Source organism: Castor canadensis, chromosome 8 (genome assembly GCF_047511655.1).
Source record: "Castor canadensis chromosome 8, mCasCan1.hap1v2, whole genome shotgun sequence".
Lineage (NCBI taxonomy): Eukaryota > Metazoa > Chordata > Mammalia > Rodentia > Castoridae > Castor > Castor canadensis.
Window position 1 is genome coordinate 156,942,117 of NC_133393.1, and position 19,008 is coordinate 156,961,124.

The 19,008-nt window shown below is 55.1% G+C and overlaps 1 protein-coding gene across 1 annotated transcript in view; it reads left to right on the forward strand.

Annotated features, from left to right (window-relative positions):
- The first annotated feature begins 1,449 nt into the window (after positions 1 to 1,449).
- The window catches only part of Tafa5 (TAFA chemokine like family member 5), a 218,502-nt gene continuing 200,943 nt past the window's right edge, over positions 1,450 to 19,008 (forward strand). The window contains exon 1 of the mRNA XM_074084727.1: positions 1,450 to 1,648. Within this exon, the coding sequence (XP_073940828.1) occupies positions 1,537 to 1,648 (112 nt within the window). The 5' untranslated portion in view covers positions 1,450 to 1,536. The remainder of the gene's footprint in view (positions 1,649 to 19,008) is intronic.

Here is a 19,008-nt window from a genome sequence, read left to right on the forward strand (position 1 = left end):
ATTAAACAGGAGATGAAAATTAGTGGAGAAAAACAGCTTGCAGGGAGAACACGGTCAGGGGCTAGCAGTCCAAGACGAGTGGGAGGCCACTTTTATCTGCCTCAGTTTCCCAGCACGGTTCTGCGTGTAGGCAAGCCTGAGTGAGAGAGAACATGTGCATGGTGTACATGCATGTGGGGTGTGTACACGTGGCTGTGTGTGTAGGGCCTGTGTGGTCTGTCTCCCCCTCAGCAGCTTTCTTTGCTCCCCTTAGAGGTCATTCCAGATCAGGGCTGGTGACCAGACTTGCTGAGACCTCCCCAGCTCCAACAAGACCTCTGGGTGCAGGGAAAGAGGGAAAGTCCTATGAATCTACGGTGGGAGTTTCTATTAGCAAGTCCACCTGCCTGCAGGAAGGGGGAAGGTTGAACCCAGGGGCTGGATCCCAGGCGGCAGGAGCATCTGGAGGACTCCTGGCCTTGGGAATTCCTCTATTGAACTGTAGGGACCATGACAGGGAGGGTGGGAAAGGGACCTCAAAGGACTCAGCTTGTTTACAGGAATGAACCTGCTTTGTAGATGATAATTATGCAAATAAAACAAAGGATGGTTATCATTACCCCCTGGTGGGACCAACCCTGGGACAGAGAGCCCAGAGACCACTGGGTCCTTGCCCTGCATGGACTACTGGGAGATGGCTGAGAACGCTTACCAAGGACAGGGCCTCAGCAGAGGGGGCAGTGCTAGGCAGCAGACAATATTGCGATTTTGGGGCAAAGTATGGGTGTAAAGGGCACATCTTCATGCATGGAGTGTTTGCTCAAGGTAAAGAAGGAGCCCTCATGGCAGTGGGCCTCCAACAACTGGGCAGATCCAAACGGCACTCTTTGTGGTCCCATGGTCACCAAGGCACACCAACAGGCAAGGGCACCAAGGGATATGTGAGGAAACGGCCCAAAGTAGCCTGTGCTTCAATTAAACCCTGGGTTCAATTACCTGATCCCATCCAAGGCAGTCTGGAACCTCAGCGTTACAGGCCTTGGCGACTGCGGATGGGAAACACCGAGGGCCCAAGTCCACAAACTTCACGCACGGTCCTGCCGGCCAAGTGCCCAGGCTGTGGGCGCGCTGGGCCGTCTCTGTCGCCATCCAGAGGCGCGGCTCGGGCGCGGCGTCCCCTCTGCCTGCCTCCCTAGCCAGTCCCGGGCCGGTGCGGAGTCCCGCTACGCCGGGCGCGCGCTCGAGGCGCGCACCTCGCATTGGTGACGGGGCGCGCCGAACCGGAGCGCGCAGCGACGCCCAGAGCTGCGGGGCCGGCGTCCCCCGGCAGGCCGGCGCGGGAGCGGCGGGCGCGGGCGCGGGAGGCTCGGGCGCGGCGCGGCGCGGGGTGGGCCAGCGCGGGGCGCAGTGGGCCGGGGCCCGGGCGCGGCGGCGGCGTTGGAGGCGGAGGAGGAGGATGGCGCGCGCGGGACCCGCACGTGGAGGCCGGCGCGGGGGCGCGGGCAGGGCCGGCTGCTGAGACGCGCTGCTGCCCCCCGTGCGGGCGCCAAGGCTTCAATGGCGCCATCGCCCAGGACCAGCAGCCGGCAAGATGCGACCGCCCTGCCCAGCATGTCCTCAACTTTTTGGGCGTTCATGATCCTGGCCAGCCTGCTCATCGCCTACTGCAGTGAGTACCGCGCGCCCGGCTCCCGCACGGGCCTCCGGGCCCCGGCCCGGCCCAGCCCAATCCGGAGCCCAGGCGGGGCACCCCGCGGGCCGCCCGGAGTCGGTGCGGAGTTGAGAGCGCGTGGCGCGCCGTTCCCCGGGTCCCTGCCGGTCCTGCGCCGGGCCAGGAGGGCTGGGGTCCGCGTGGCTCCCGGCGCTTGGGCACTTCGGGGCTGGGCGCCTCTGCCCGAGCTTCCTTCCCCCGACTCCCGGGCAGGGCCGGGGCGCCAGGCCCGGGCTGGCGCGGCTCGTCCCTGCGCGCCGGTGCCCGCTGCTGCCTGGCGAGCTGTCGCGGCCCCCGGCCCAGGCCGGCAATCCGAGCCCAGCCAGCCGCTTCCCGGCCGAGCTTCGCGTGCTGGAACCGGCGGCTAGTCGAGGCGAGCGGGCAGCACTTCCTGGGTTGTCGATAAAGCACCCTGCTCAGAGGTTCCCGCCGGCGACACTCCCGCCGGGGACTTGGGGAGACGAGGCGGCCGAGCCCCGGAGCTGGGCTCCTTTGGGCAGGATCGGGGCTCTGGCTCCGACGCACGGCTGAGCTTCTGCCTCCCCGGGAAGCGGGCTCGCCAGGCGCTTTCGTAAAAAGAAGTAAAGGCTGGGGTGCCAGCGAGGGCCAGCTGTCGCCGCGGGCATTTCGAGGGTCGTGTGGGAGACTGAGCTGGCGACCCAGTGGGTCTGGCACCGGGCCTCGGCCCGTCTGGCCGGAGTGGCGCGGGCTGGTCGGCGCTGGGGCACCAGCTGAGGTTGGGATGGGTGTGGGATGGTGGGTGACTGTGGCTCGCTCCTGGTTATCTCTGGGAGGGGAGGGGTGGTCTGAGTCTGGGCACAGATATGGGGCTGGGTTAAGGTGGGTGGTCAGCGTCCCTCCCAGTGCCCATTTTAAGCTGGTTGGGGTTGGTGGGGGCTGGGTAGCGTCCTGCGCTCAGCCTCCAACTGGGATGCAGGGCTTGTCAGGGCACGGACTCCTGATGCCTTCCCCTCTCAGCAGAAAGGAAGGACGGGTTCTGGGGAACGTCTGTTGTGGAGAATTGCCATGGGCTCAGAGGTGATGGAAAAATAATGATTCTTTACAAAAACAAAACAAAACAAAACAACAAAACAAAACAAAAAAAAGGCCAGTGCCAAGCCACCATCTCCTTCCTCCCCCACTTGGCCAACCCCGGAACCTGGGGCCTCCTGCCTCCCAGTCCAGAATGATTCTGCAGCAGCCTTGTTGACTCCCAGCTGGGTGGCTGGAGTCCTGGGACAGCCAAGCCCAGTGATATCTGCATCCCTAGGGACACCAGGTCCCTGAGCGGAAGCTGAAATCACCATAGTTGTGTCAGTGGGTTCTGCTGTCTCTACCATTGCTGAGGCACCTTGCCCCTTCTGGACAGGCTTGCTTAGCAGATCCAGGAGACTCTTGACCAGCAGGGCTCTAACCTGCTGCCGGGCAAGCCTCTTCTACCTGGTGCATGCCCAGGCATCTGGATCGCAGCGCTGGCTATAAGGAGCTTCTGTGGTCTGTGGGCTGCTTTCAGGGGTTTCCCAGGAGGACCTTTGGTGATGAGCTCCAGAGCTCAGAGGTGCCACTGGAATGGACTTCCTGGTGGCATCACAGCAGGAGGGCTCATTCAGCAGTGTTGGGGGAGGGGTCTGTGGTACCCTGAGCCCCCAGCTGGCTGCCTTTCCTGCAGAGTCTGCTTGAGAACCCCAAGCCACAGGCTGGCCCTGGGGAGGAGGCAGTCCTGCAGGCGGGGATATTGTCAAGTACACAATACCCGGGTTCAGACCTCAACGCTCTGCTTGATGCCCACAGGGCGAGCTGGAATCCACTCTCTTCCTGTGCAGCTTCTGTCTCTCCACCCAGGGTGCTGTCACTTAATTCATTCCCACAGCAATGGCTTGCACCTTCCCTCTGTAAGTCCAGGTGTTGGAGTGCAGAAGTTAAGCTGTGCCGCTGCTCAGCTGCTCGGAAGAACAGAGCCTTCTCACCCATAGGTCTTAGGGAGACCCCCCCACCGTCCTGCCAACAGCTAGCTCTTCTTCCATCACAAGGACATTTGGTAAAAACGTCTTATCCAGAAAAGCAGAAATCATTAATAACAGAAGCATGGGTGAACCAGGCTGCTTCCATGTCTGTAATGGAGTAATTGACAATAAGATAACGTTTTTCAGACACACCCCATTACGCCACAAGTGCATTTGGAGAAATTAAAACATTTCTCTAAAATACAAAATAGTCATAGTAACAATAATTTATAGGTTGGAACTGCCATCCTAGAGAAGAAGCTGCAGTTTTCTTAGAATTGATAGAGTACATTGGTAATTAAACAGTTCCTGGGATTTCCTTCCTCTCTCCCAGTGCGTCGGGGATGAAGGACAGGTGTCATCCTTGTTTGTAAATTGTTTTAGTTATCAGGAAGAATCTCTGTTACCCAAAGTGTTTTTATGTTGCAGAGCAGATCTCTTTGCATCGTCCTCATCAGGGAAACTGATAAGTATCACACAGGATTCAATCACCCTGCTTGTTAAGTCTGGGCTTCTCTGCAGGAAGAATGGTGCTCACTTCCTGCCACTGGTGAGAGGAAGCTGGATTATTTCCTGGCCTGGTTTCTGGTAGGGGATTCTTCTGCTTGGCCCAGTGAAAGCCCTTCTTCGTTTCTTGGGTACTGAGACTCATATTTAAGGAGATGGGCTCCACCCTCTGGCTGGAGAAAGACCTGCAGTCCACCAAGTAGGCTGGTTGCTATGGTGACACAGCCTTGTCATTTTCTCCTATTGGGGAAGGATGGCCAGGAAAAGCCAAGAGGGAAGGGGGCCCTGCCCTGCGTGGTTTACTTTCAAATAAATGCGTGCTCCACCGCGCGTGCTCGTCACGTCGACAGCAGGGTCAGTCACTGAGGGTTGTGCCTGGGAATGAGTGATGAGCATCGGTAGGGAGGTTGAGAGTCTGCTTGATTGTGGGCTGGGGAAACTCCTCGGGTGAGACTTAGAAAGGGGTGTGTGTTCAATTTCCTCCAGTGCCTCTGGAGTAGAGAGGTCTGCCTGCCCAGACTCCGATCTTGAATGCAATGGGGCCTCTTTGGAACAACTAGAGCCGGTGCCATTGTGCACTGTGCTTGCACGGGCGATTTGATCTTTCCACGCTGGCTTGTGGCGTTCAGATGCAACAGCGAGGCATGGGGGGGTGGGGGGGTGGGGGGAAGATGACCAGCCAGCGCGATGCCTGTGACGCCTTCTTACACCCAAGCCTTGACTGTGGCGCTTGTGTGCAGTGTTTAAAGGTGAGGAGCGTCAGGGTCGATTGCAAGTCCCCTCTTCAGAGTGGTTTGGCGGACAGACACTCCTGGAGACTGATCGTGTGTCACTGTGCCTGTGAGGACAGGCGGGTTGCGTGTTTGACACAGGTTTTTCTTTTTTCTTCGAAGAAACCCCGTCAAAATTGAACTGTGCCTTTCAGTTAAATCTCATGTCCTCACGAGAAGAAATTACAAACAACTTTTGAATTGTTTTTTAATCCATTAGAACACTAACCGAGCGTAGGCACTCCCATGTTGCATTTTCTTTATAAATACAATTTATGGCATATTTAGGACACATTAGAGTATACCGTGTCCCTGCTGCTCGAATTTTGCATCCGGAGTTCTTGCAGAGGTAAAATGAAAGTGCTGGAGGCTTAATGAGGTGATACCACTCAGAAGTTTATTTCTTTCTTGTTTCTTTTTTTCCTTTCATTTCCCACAGATTTTCCTTGATGAATTTTTAACACAAGATACGACGCTTGATTCTTTCAATGACATAAATTGACATAAAGCTATGTCACCTCCCGTAGCCAGACTCGATCCCCCAGGGTCACGGCAGTAGAGGTGTTTTGCCTCCTCAAAAGGGTGTCCCATGCAGAGACCATGGAGAAGGGACTTTGGAACTACTCTAGAACAGCGTCCTTTTCCATTCCTGGACAGAGGGGCTGACCCACCTCCTGTTTTTAATTTGCTCTTTGCCTGCAATACCTGGCAGGGGCCACACACCACCTTCCAATGTCCATGAGTCAGCCGGACCTTGCTGAGGCCAGAGGACACTGGAACCCGGGGAAGCCTCCTGGCTGAATTCTTGCCTGGAATTCTAAGCTAGGGACTGTCACTCTATATCCACAGAATGAAATATGTAGATCAACTTTTGTGGCGCAAGTTATTTTCAGGTGACTTTTATGGGTGTAATTATGGGGAAATGTTGTGATAATGCAGCACTAGAAAGGGAAGAAAAGCTAGACATTAAAATCCCCATTTCCTTATATAGCATCCCAGCTGCCGGTTTAGAGGGGCTCATTTTTGCATTAAAATATGGTGCTCTGGAGTTAATGACCTCTGCAGATTGCCACCTGTCACCCAGAGTGCTGCCCATGACACACAGCCCCAGCATACAGGGGAGGACTGGGCAACCAGGGGGCTGGGTGGGCACCTGGACAGGAAGGCTCACGGTTTCCTAGTGTTTTGCTGCCAGCTCTGGGCCTGTCAGGGAGCTGGGTGCAGGGTCAGGGAGCCCACAGAGGCTGGCGGAGTCCCTTTGTAAACACTGCTTTGCCTACCCATCTTCCCCATTGGCCAGGGCTTCTGGAGCTGCCCCAGTGCTCCCAGGGTTTCTTTGAGAATCCTGCAAATGGCCTGGAGACCAGAAACACCCACTGAAGCCCTCTGACTGTGAGGGCTCCTCCTTCCTTCCAGACTTGTCTGCCCCAGACTGTGCTAACCAAAGCCTGACAGCTGCCATGAACTGTCCAGGTGCTGGGCTTTCCAGAAAGGGGCCAAGCAGCCGGCAGTGGGTCCAGCTGACTGTTCTGGATGCTCAGTCACCACACAGAGTGAGGTGGAGGGCTCAGAGGCTTTGCAGCTTTTCCCTATTTACTAACATGACTGGGGGGATTGAGTGGAATTACTTCCATCTTCCAGGAGGCAAGTGCAGCTCCTCTGGAATCCTCCTCCTCCTGGCCGCAAGGAGGACAAGTTCCAGCATGGCACTCCAGCAGCCTCTGCCCTCCAGAGCAAGGAGCCTGACCTGGCAGGACACTTCCTGGTGAAGTCTCTGTTGTCACTGCACTGACCTGCCATAGGTTTGGCCTCCCTCTTGCAGGGACCTAGTCCTGGCCTTTCTTTCACAGCTGTGTGAGGGAGGCGGGAGAGTGGAGAGCTGCTCCGGGCCTGCATGGCTGGAGACACAGCCTTGTTCCTTTGATGAGTGCTGGGAAGCTCCAGCCCACTATGGCACTGGGGCAGAGACGGGCAGGATGGCTACTCTCCTGGAGTTTGCAGATACAGGAGATGAGGAGGAGGGGTCCATGGACCTAGCACTGTGTTCTTGTGGGCTGTGGGCTGTCCATCCTCACCCACGCCTCCTAGAGCTGGGCATAGAGGGGCTGGCTCTGTTCATATTGAGTTGCCCAGTGGTTGTCTTGGCCCTGCCTGCTTGTTTGAGGAACCGTGTGGGCCTCGTTTGTAGGTTGAGTTATATCTGTGACAGGCAGATGGGGCCATCCAGCGCTCAGGGCCACTGGTTTCATAAGGATTGCCACATGGAATAGACTGTCCCCAGTGAAGTACCATTTGAGCGCAGGCCTGGTGCATCTTACTTGTCTGGCTGCTGTTCTCTGACAGGAAAATGAAACAAAATATAGAGAAGCCACACTGAAAGCATTGTGACCAGCCACTAATGTTCACCTTTCACCTTTCAGAAGCAGGCTGGGACCAGCTACTCTCCCAGCCACCAGGCTGGCACCTTGGGTTCCCTTTATCTGATGAAGAGGGGTGGGGTGTCCCCTTAGCCCGGGGCTGTTGTTGTGGAACCTCACTGCCTGTAGGCCCAGCAGATTATGGGCCTGGGTTTCCTCTCAGTTGACCAAGTCCACTCTCAGCAGGCCCAGGGGTCCCAGCAGGTGGGCTGGTGGTGTGAAATTACACATGCCCTCGCTGCACTTCTCTCTTCCCAGCGTTCCAGAGAACTCCTTCCACCCTTGCATTTCTGGTCAGCCTTGCCGTGTGCAGAGAAACAAGCAGGGAGGTGAGGGCCTGCTGCCCCCTGTCCACAGGGTCCTGGCATGGTTCTTCCTCTCTGCAAGACACAATAGCTACCTCACTGCTGGTTTCCTTGGGCTAGTTGGCAGCCTACCCGTGATAGAAAATTCTAGAAAAGATGGCATTCCCACCTCAGCACAGCCAGTAAGCTGGAGAGACATCCTGGTAATCTAAGAGGCTGAACTGATCAGCCTTGCCTGGAATTGCACCAGCGGTGGTCTCTGTGGCTTTAGGATTGGCGGTGGAACTTGGGGATGTGGCTAGAGGACAGGGGTGTGGCCAGAGGGCAGGGGTGGGGTTAAAAGGCAAGGGGGGGGTTGAAGACCATAGAGAGCCAGACAAGAGGACCACTGACCTGGAAATGACTAAGCCCAGGGATCCTCGGGGATCTGGTTCCTCAGGGGGCCTCCCTGTGAAATGTTCTCCATTTTATAGGGTGCCCTATAAATGGGGCTTCTCAGGTTGCCAGAAGAAAACTCTCCCTCCTTCTCACCCCTCTTTTGCTTGGCTCCAGCTATGGGAGCCCCCCATCTTGCCATCTCTGAGGACTTTGTTTGTTCCACCCTCACCCTAGCTGAATCTGTCATGTGGCACTGTGAAAATGCAGGGCTGAGCGACACCCTGGCTTCCCCGCCCTACTCCATAGCCCTTCTTCCCAGTTGTGACAATCAAAGCTGTGCCCAGATCATGCCACTTGACACCGAAGGCAACGTTGGTTGCATGGGAATCCCCATTTGCAGGTTCCTCATCTGTGGGTTCCCAGAGGGCTTGCTGGTGCTGCTGTCTCCTGGCTCGTGGGTCCGAGAATGGCCAGGCACTGAACTTGGCCCACAAGCACTGGAGTGGCTTTTCCCTGCCTAGCGGCCCGCACAGGCTCCAAGCAGCTGCCTCCTGGCTGCGCCTTTTTGAAAGTCTTTCTGCTGGAGGGAAGGTGTCTGTGCAGTGTTCATCGGTGTTGTTTTCCCGAACATGGGACCCCTCTGTTGGCAAGATGTTTGCAGCTCCTTCTCTGAGTCTTGATTTCCCTGAATCGCCTGTAATTATAATGCCAATGGTGATGAAGCATTTAGAGGCAATCAAACATTCGTGGTCCCATGGCAGTGACAGAGTGACCTATTAGCCCTCCATCTACCCACTTGCTTAACTATGCTTGCCTCTCCAAGAGCCGGCTGGGTCCCCAGGCATGATTTTGATATCATCAGGAAGAAATTTCATTAGGGCCTTCCTCTCCAGGAAGTTCTGCCCATGGCAGTGACCCCATGGCTACCTTTATTACTGTCTGGGAAACCGGCAGCCCACTGCCAGTTTCCAATGTGTCTGTTTTGTGCCTGTCCCTCTCCCCAGTTTACGTCACAGTGCCCTGGCTGAACGCAGGCTTTCAGGGTCAGGGTCAGGGTCAGGGTCAGGGTCAGGGGCTGTGCTGGCAGAGCACTCAGATCCACCTGCACCTCCTGTGGGCACTTCCACCCTCCCTCATAGCTGAGTGTCGATTTCCGTGTTTTTCCATCTTTACAAAACGATGATGGAACTCCTTCCTCTCTGGTTTCATGCCATGTATGGGGTGGCCACACTTGTGGCCTGTTCATGGGGGTGCAGCCCATGTGCCCCCATGGGAGCACTGAGAAGATGTGTGATCTGGTGTTTCAGACAGTGCTCACACACACACACACACACACACACACACACACATACACACACTCGGTCTACCTGCAGCCTTCAGGTTGTCTGCTAGAACTGCATGCCTAGCCCTCTGTATCTTGGGACTTGGCTGTGTGTCTTAAGCCAAACCCCTCATCCAGAAGGGCAAAGTCCCTGGAGACCCCAAGTTGTGAGGGGAGGTTAAGTTTGGACCCTTCCTGAGGTTGGCTCAGCAGTCAGTTCTTAATCCCATGAGCTGAGGATCCATCATTTTCCCTGGCCAAGAGGGGTAGAAAATCAGGGGCCAGTGAGAGGGCAGCAGGGATGAGCCCCAGGCTTCCCACCCCTTGCACTGGCAGCCTCCACTGTCGGTGTCACCTCATCCATTTCTGTTTTTGTGCATGCTGTACCTCTATCTTCCCTCTTTGGCACTCTGTCCCCCGCCTGGAGTTGACCATGGTGACTGTCTTCCAAGCTTGAGGTTTTACAAGGGTGGGATTGGAGACTCAGGGAGGTTTGCACAGTCCTTCTGCACTCCCGGAATCAAGCTGGCTGGCCACGGAATGCCCTTCATCATCCCTTACCAACACCAGGTTAGAGTGAGGACCGTTCGCTTTTTGCTTCAGCCGTGTGGGCTAAGGACCTGCGGGATTTTGCTCACAGTGAAGTGAGACATTGTTCCAGAAACACCTCTGTTGTGTTTTCAACCAGGGGACAGTCTCTTGGTCATTGTGGTGCAGAGTGAGCTTGTGTCGATCTAGCAGGTGTCCCTGGGTCCTCAGCGTGTGCCATCCTAGCCTCTTTGGGTCACTTCGAGGTGTGGGCAGCAGGCCCTGGAGGCCAGCATTGTCCTGTTGTGATGGGAGGTGAGTCATCAAAGTCCCCACTCCTCCGAACACTGAAGCTGGGTGCCACCTTGCCTCTGCTACTTCCCTGCCATCAGTGCACCGAGTCCCAGAAACTAACCTGACACGGCCCCCTTGGGGCTCCCCGATGCATGGTCAGGGTTGGAGGAGGTGGGAGGGGCTCAGGCCTGGTGAGTCTTGCTGAGGTATAGCTGCTGTCTGGAAGGAGCCAGTGAAGAGAGCTGGATGGATGCTTGGGGTCCTGCCGGGGGCACAGCCCAGAAGGTCAGCCTTAATGTCATTTGTTGCAAAATGCCCTTCCTCAAGTGACATTGTCACATTGTCCTTGTAACCTCCACATGGGGATCCTCTGGCCCCAGATCAGCCAGCCTGGCATCACCTGCCTCCCTTGCACCAGCCCTCCATTTGTGCAGAGCATATGTGGGCTCACTATCTGGGTTGCTTGTCGTCCTCCCTGCTGAGCCCCTTCCTCCATGAGCAGGATCTGCTCATGCTGAGATCCATGATGTGCTGTGGACCGAATGCATGGTTGGCACGGTTGACCTGGACATGGTGAGCTCAGCGCCTGCAATAAGCAAACCCCAGGCCTGTCCAACCCTGTGTTCAGCTCATTCTTCCCGCTTGCTTGGAATGGGACCCAGCACCTGGCAGCACTCAGCAGAGGCTGGCAGAGTGAGGACCGGTCTGGCTACCTCTACTGCCCTCCTGGGCACTCTCCTGGGCCAAACTTGTTTCTTCAGGGGATGGGTGCCTGTGGCTGCTCGGGAGGGGAGGAGACAGGGTGACCTCTGCTGATGTCACAGTCTTACCGCTGGTGGCTGATCATCTTAGGGACACAGGAGGTATCCACTGGCAGGAGGGCTTCTGGGCACCCTTCTCAGAGGCCAGGTGTGGGTGGGACCTTGGTGGCTGTGAACACATGAGGTGCAGATGCACACCAGGCATGAAGAGGCTTCTTACTGCCCACTGGGGAGGCCTCATGGACCCTGAAAAATCTGATGGGATAGGGGGCGATGGTAACTGGGACAGGAGCACAGAAGGTCCTCCTTGCTCTGTTCCTGGGAGGCCTCAGTGTGTGCCCAGGGAAGGCTGGAGCAAGGCTGTGAGAGTGTCGCAGTCCTCTTGGTTCTCCTGTTTATGCACCCCCAGACAGTGCACCCATCAGCCTAGCACCTCAGCCCTAGCACAAGCTGCAGAGTGGGTTCTTGAGAGGACAGAAGAGAGGAGCTGCAGAACAGGGCCATGGGGGCACATGGTGTCCCAGGTTTGGGGACACACTGTTAATTCCATCTGTCTCCACCTGCCTTGTTTTTGGGTCTTGGATTTTAAGTGGGAGGGACTGGTGGACATGTTAGACAGCCTCTCCCAATGTCATCGCTGATGCTGGTGACCCAGCTGTCAGGTCTGAATTCTTTCACCTGATATTTAGGAAAACCCATTGTCGATGTAATGTCTGTGAGTTTGCTTGTTTTTGTTTAAAGTCCAATAGATGACAGGATGATGAGGTCTCTCTGGCCTGGTTGGCCTGAGAACAAACCCACCTGGACCTGTGTGAAGGTGTCCGGTGGTAATGAAAGTTGGGGCTGAGTCGGAAGAGGAACTGGCTTATTGTCCTCTTGTACGTTAACCTTTTGTTAAACGTTGAGGCAAGTTGGTTTGAAGCACCCCATAGCGCAGAGCCTCATATCTCATTTCTCGGGAGATCTGAGCATTCATTTAGAGGGCTTTCAAGCTGCGATATTTTAGCATTTAAATTGCTAACGAATCCAAAGTTGTTTTAAATGCTGTGCCCTCACATGAGTGGCCTCTCTTCTGGAAAGATGCTTTCACTCTGTTTTTAAATTCTCTCCTGTAGCACTAGGTTACCCGATAGCATTTCCCTGAATGTACTTAAATACCATTGATGGATTCTGTAGGACTCAATGTTAATTAATTGGTGCTAATTTATTTTCCTCAGCTCCTGAACCACAGTGGCTGAAGGATGCAGGCCACCAGAGCCACATGGCATCTTTCCGTGTCCTGTAGAGTCCTCTGTGTGCCTTTCTTCATTGGCTCACTTTGGGGTGGGGGGGTCTGCCAGCTACGTGCAGAGATGGGGGGGGCTCTTCTGTGCTCCCATCCCCAGAGCTCTGCCTCTGTGCAGCTGGAGGGGGTTCGGTCCCTTGGGCCTGTCTGCTGAGAATAACCGGAGCTCTCAGCTTCCAGGGAGACAGGGGTGATGTGGAGAATGGTGTGCAATTTTGTCACCTGGTGAGGTGAGTTTGAATCTGAAACTTTGTGTGGTGCCAGATGTGTGAACCTCCTGCTCACATGTCCCTGAAGACAGAACTTCGCCCTGGGGTCCTGGGTGACTGCACCAAATTGATTCTGCACAGGAAGCTGGAATCAGGAGTAGTTGGGCTAAAGAACTTGGGGAAGTTTTGGAACTTCACTGCCTGGAGACCTAAGGTCCCCAAAATAGGAAAATAGCTAAGCGTCTCAATGTCAGCAGCAGAACCCCGGAAGCGGGTAGTCAGCGGCCTCGAAGTTCATCTGGCTCTTTGTCCTGTTTTCAGACATGGTCCACTGTCATGTTACAAGTGTGAAGTGTCTCTAAAAAGATGATGTTTTGATCAAAATTCGTGCATTTGAGATAGAAGTGCACTTGTTGGAGGTGCTCATTCTTTGGTTGGTCTTTTTTGCTTCCCTTTTCATCCTGAGGTTCCAGAATGGAAGGGAAGCCATTTTAAAGCAGTTGTGAGGTCCCCTGATGTGGTGACTTTGAACAAGGCTCACAATAACCATCTCCTCCTTGGGTGCTCGCATGGTTGTCACATCTGGAAATAGCCAGGACGGTCTGGAAGGTGAGTGTGTACACTCAACATGCTAGTGCCCAGTGACCTTGAAGAGTGAGACAGTGGCTCTGGAGGACCTGGGTGGGATGCTGGTCCCATGCTGAGCAGGGCAGACGGCTCACTGGCTCCAGGGTCTGGGTGAGCAAGTGGGAGGAGCCGACCCACCCAAGTCAGTTCCAAGTCAAGCACAGATTGCAATTAAACAGACAAACGCAAATCAAGCAAATAAGTTAAACAACAACAAAAACAAAGAGAAAGCCCTGCAGGTGCCTGTCAGTGTGCAGCTCTTTCTGGGCGCACTGCTGGAGAGGCTCCCTGATGACTGACCGGCTGCCACCTTCACACCCACACAGGGGAAGTGGGTGCACTCTCACCTGGCTTTCTTCATGTGAAAAGGTGACTCTCCCGGACCATGGGGCACCTGCTCCAGGTGTGGCATTCCTATTAGGATCTGTGATAGGAGCCCATGAGGCCCTGGACGTGGACACCAAGGTGATGTGCTGTCCTCAGTGAGGACATCTTGATGGGTCACCGCTTACTGCCCCATTCATCTCTCAAAGACCCAGGGCCCTGGAGCAAAGTGACCCGGACTGAGTCTCCTTGGACTCCTGGGCCCCTGACCAGGCCCAGCGTGGGGTGGCTCTCTGTGGATGCTCACTTAGGACCTCTGGGCTGTGGGACCCTGCCTTGTTTCTAATTTAAAGCCTGAGTGGTGACATGCCCACACTGTCAGCACCTCCATGAGGTGGCAACAAGGCTGTGGCATGTAAACAGCCTTCTAGGAAAAAGCACTTGTTGCCTCCTGGTGGGTGGAGCCCTGGCCAGGGCCATGGCATGACTGCCCCACCTGGGAGCTGTCTAGGTCCAGAGTAGAAGTGAGGACCTGGAGCCTCGGTGGTGCTGTGTGAGGCTGAAGCTGGGGGCCACCAAGTCTGTCTCCAGGGGAACAAAACCACTTCACCTGTTCCCAGGAAGCCCTCACGCCCAGGGCACCCTGCTGAAGCTCCTCCCTCAGAAAGCACATAGCTGGGAACAAGGAACACCTGCACACTTGCGTCTTTTTTCTCTAATAACAAAATGAATGTTTGTTGTCGGGTGGGTGTGTGTGTTTAGGACATAGTATGCATCGCGCAGGCAACAAGACTCGTCCGTGCTCCTAAGGCCCTACAGAGCTGGCAGGCCATCCTTCTGGGGCTGTCCTCCCATCTTGCATGGGTTCTGGACACACTGGGAGCCCAGTGGGTCTGCAGCACACACTCCCCTCCCAGTGCAGCCATGTGCAGGGAGCCTCTTCCTGGCTGGTGCTGGACAGAGCTGGACAGCCGCAGCCTGGCAGCTGGCGCCTGTGCTTGGCAGGTGACACTGCGCTTGAACCAGTTCACTCCCAGTTCTAGTCATGGCGGCATGACTAGGTGTGGTCAGGGCTGTGTTTGGACATCTTGCTGTGCAGAGCTGCCACACAGCACCAGAGAGTCTCAGGGTTACTCTTTGGGAAGAGGGACACAGAGTGGCATGCCCTGTGACCAAGGAGAGTGTGGGCAGCATTGCAGGACTGCAGGTACCGGGCTGCCCAACAGAAAGTGGTGCCAGGTTGCTTTGAAAGCTGAAAGCACTGCAGGAGTGCCCAGGATACCCACCTCTCAGAGGTCCCTGTGGGGATCCGCCAGGACCCTCCTCAGGAGTCAGCTGACTGATGGAGAGGCTGCAATGCGGGGGCCTCAGGGTGCCACCCAGCCCCATCCACCCCAAGCCTGTCTGACTGCCACAATGCGGTACTGGGTGGCCGTGGGAGAACTCCGGTGGGTCTGCCTCAGGTAGCTGGAATGCTGGGTCCTGTGGCTCAGTGGGACAGGCCACATCTCCACATGGACAGCTACCCATGCTCTTGGGACAGGGGCTGATGAACCAGGCCAGGCAGTGTGCCACAGTACACATGGAGGACATACGGGGGCTTTCTTAGGTCTCATGACCTCCAGCCCCTTTTGCTCTTGGTGTGGCGCTCCCAGTATGACACTGTCACAGTACTAGTCCAAGAAGCCTGTATGGAGGAGCTGTCCGTGCCAGCTGCTGCGTCCAGAATGCTTCATGCTCAAGGAACTAAGTGAATGGATGCATCTTGAACCATTGCTGGGCGAGAGCAGGAGTGCCAGTCACTACGCACTCCACTGTAGTGACCTCAAGTGTTGTAGGGTTGGATTGGCAACATGACACCCTTCCTGTGGTGAAGAAGCAGAGGGTCCACAGTGGACCCTCCTACCTAGTATGGTAGGCTTGGTTTTGTTTTTGTGGGACTGAGGTTTGAACTCAGGGCTTTGTGTTGCAAAGCAGGTGTTCTACCACTTGAGCTACACCTGCAGTCCATTTTGCTCTGGTTGTCTTGGAGATGGTGTTCTCAAGAATTATATGCCCAGGCTGGCCTCGTACCTTTATCCTCACAATCTCAGCCTCCCAAATAGCTAGGATTACAGGAGTGAGCTCCCAGTGCTGGTGGGGTTGAGTTTTGAACCCACAGAATCCTCATCTCTGGAGCCTGCCACTAAATGGTATGAAATGCCTCCTGCCCACATTGGGGTGTGGAGCTGGGTGGTCATTGTATTGGTTAACTGGGGCGCTGCCAGAGACTGGCAGCTTTCATCCATTGGGTGTCCTGGGATGACTCCACCTGCTTGCACCTGATCTGGGGAGTAAGGCAAGTGGAGAGGGGAGCTTGAGACACGAGTCAGCTACAGTGAGTTGAAAAGGACTGGCCCCTGGAGGTGGGCACAGTAACCTGTGTCTCAGGTCAGTGGGCAGGGCTCAGGACATCTGGGTGCCCTCAAAGTCCCAGCCCATCTCTGGGCTTCCCTCTGTTGACAGCCTCTCTGTGCTAGCTCTGCTGTTGTTTTCTTGAAGTTCTTTATCATTGGTTTTGTAAATAAGATTGCCATCAGAGCTTCTAGCTTTAAGAATTCAATGTGGCCAGGTGTGGTGGTGCATGCTTGTAATCCCACTTGGGAGGCTGAGGCAGGAGGATGGAGAGTTCCAGACTAGCCTGGGTTATGTAGTGAGACCCTGTCTCAAAAAAAAAAAAATAAACCCTATTACTACTAGCATTCATAAATTCACATAAAAACAGACCATGTTGCAATTGTAAATTTCAGATTTGATTGAAAGTGGCCCTGGGAGCCTGCTATTGTGCTACTAGAGTGATTCTGTGCTCCCGGGAGTAAAACTGTTGTCCGGCTGAGTCAGGCTACAACCCTGTGCAATGTACATGAAGCCCCCCTCCTGGAAGCCTTGCATGCTGTGAGCTCCCTGGTGGCAGGAGCACCCCAAAAAGATCTGGGTGGGGTGAGAACTGAGACCCTGCTGGCAGGTGGTGGGGTGTGGCTGGCCATTTCTAGACTTCAATTCAGCACCCAAAGCACTCAGGGCTTAATGAAGGAGTTTAGTCATTGTCCACATTCCCTCTTTTGGGACCCTGTCACTCCTCCCCTGGTGGGAGGGCAGGAGGGGCTGTGTACTCAGGGTGTCCTGGCCCACATGGACGCTGCTTTCTGTGATGTGGACACACTCATCTGTGACACCAAGCTGTTTGAAGGTTGGCTAAGAGCAGGGTCACATACAGCCCAGTGATGGCCCCTGTTCTACTGGGAAATGGGGCCACAGAGCCCTGGGGGGAGTGGAAGCCTGGACGAGGTGAGCCAGGGGCTGTGCTGCCCTTGTGTTAGCAGCTGTGCCACCTTCCCTCACCCTGACCTCACCCCTGGTACTTCTGCTGGGTATGTGTGCCAGAAGTGAGCCAGCCTCTGGTCACCATACTGGCAGAGAAGATGGCCAGGCCTGGCCTCCTGCAGGATACCCACCTCTGCTGGTCTGCCTCTTTGGGTCCTGCTCCTGGCAAACTGAGTTAGGTGGTTGCTGCTTCCCGAGAGGGGTTAAGTGATAGCCACTGCCATCTCCCCTTCCTCACTGGTGCCTGGTCTGAGTCCACCTGTGTCTGTCAGTTTTTGCATCATTATGACAGAATATCTGACAGAACAACTTACAGAAGGAGGATTGATTTTGGCTCATGGATGCAGAGGTTTCCACCCGTGGTCACTTAGCCCTATTGCTGTGGACCTGTGGTGACACAGAACATCACGGCAGCAGAAGCATGCAGCAGAGGAAGCTCACCTCTTGGCAGACAGGAAACAGAGGAAAAAAATTCAATAAGGGGCCAGAGCAAGACATAGCTCCCCTGAGCAGGCACACAAGTGACCCACTTCCTCCAACCAGGCTCCACCCTCCTAGTTTCTCCCACCTTCCAATAATGCCATTGTATTGTGGATTCATCCTGTGAATAAGGTCAGAGTCCTCAGGATCCAGTCACTTCCCAAAAGCCCATCAGCACATGAGCCTTTAGGGGACATTTCCTATCCAAACAGGCTGTGAGGGCCGGGCCTGTGCTCACGTGGGTGATGGTTCAGCACAGTGGCTGTCAGTGCACTCTTCTCCCTGGTAGAGCTTGTCCCCAAAAGATGGCTATCTGGAGGAGGAGCACGGGTTTAGGCCTTGGTGTCCTGCAGGCTGGTAGCTGTCCTGCCACATTTGACTGGTTTAGGTTGCCTTTCAAATTCCCCAGAGGCCCCCCGCCCGTGACATCAATTGCCACCTGTAGAATTACTAGTTCATGCTTACTGGGAGCCCATCACACACCTGCTACTCACCACAGAGTGGTCAGAGCCTCTACAGGCTCAGGGCCAGAGACTTCCTGAGGCTGCCTGCTTGGTGTGACCTCAGAGCTGAGCATGGCCAAGAGAGGGTGAGACCCTGGGCCAGCCTGATTCCAGAGCCCACTTCTGTACTGCCGCTCTCCAGTGACCCTGGCATTGGGAAGTCTTCAGATGGGCGGGCTGTGCATTGCTTGTCTCTGTGGGGGCCGTGTGGCCTGGGCATGGCCTCCTTAGTCTTGGTGACTTCTAGAGAAGACCACCTCGTCTGTCTTCTCCCTTCAGCAGTGTAATTCCCTAGGATGGGAGTTGTCAGCCCTGTCTGGCAGTGCTGGCAGACAGTTAGGAAAAGTGCTTGACCTAGTGGCCTTAGCACAGGGCAGAAGAAAAAAGGAAAGACACAATAAAAGGACCTTTCCTGTCCATGCCACTGTCCAGTCATTCCACCTTCCTGTGGCCTCTCAGGACTCCCAAGCGGGTCTCGTGTCTGACCCTCCCGGGTCCCCATCCTGGGGCCGAGCATGCTGAGGGTTGGGCTGGTGGGAGGGACCTCTGTGCCCCAGGCAAAGCCAGTGTGAGTCACTGAGTCACCCTCATTCACACGCATGGGCTGTGGACAAAATGAACACATGCTTCCCTGAGATCCTGAATTGCAAAATCTTCATCTCAATGAACAGAACAGTAAGTTCCAGGAGATGACAGTAGGCATTAGAAAATGAAATGACACCTTCTTGGCATCTCACGGTGAGAAGGCCAGTTGATTATTTTTATATTACAATCCCCAGGCATTGTCAAATTGATTAATAAATTCATTGAAAACCCGTTACTGCTTAATAAATTTAATTTCGGTAGTTGGGGATAACTTTGTTTTGACCTTTGAATCTCAGCTCTGTCTGGGCGTCAGCATGGGGCTAACTCACTCTGTGAGGTGACACAAGCTCTTGAAGAGCCTCCTGGAGACATGGAGCACCACAGTCAGCCATGTCACTGTGGTATCTTGGGGCCACATGGAGTGTTCCTGTAGGTTCTAGTAGGTGGCTTCTGTGTTAGAGAGGAAAGCCCACTGGGCTTGTCCCCAACCCTTGTCACCAGGTGGCTCATCTCAGTTGACAGCCAACCAGCCTAGTTTCCGAGAGCTCTGAGTTTCCCAGAAGACAAAGCAAAAAAGGAAGAATCCACTGGCAACATGGCTTTTGCGATCCCTTAATGACTGGGAGCAACTCAGTGATGAGGGCTGTCACTGGGCTGA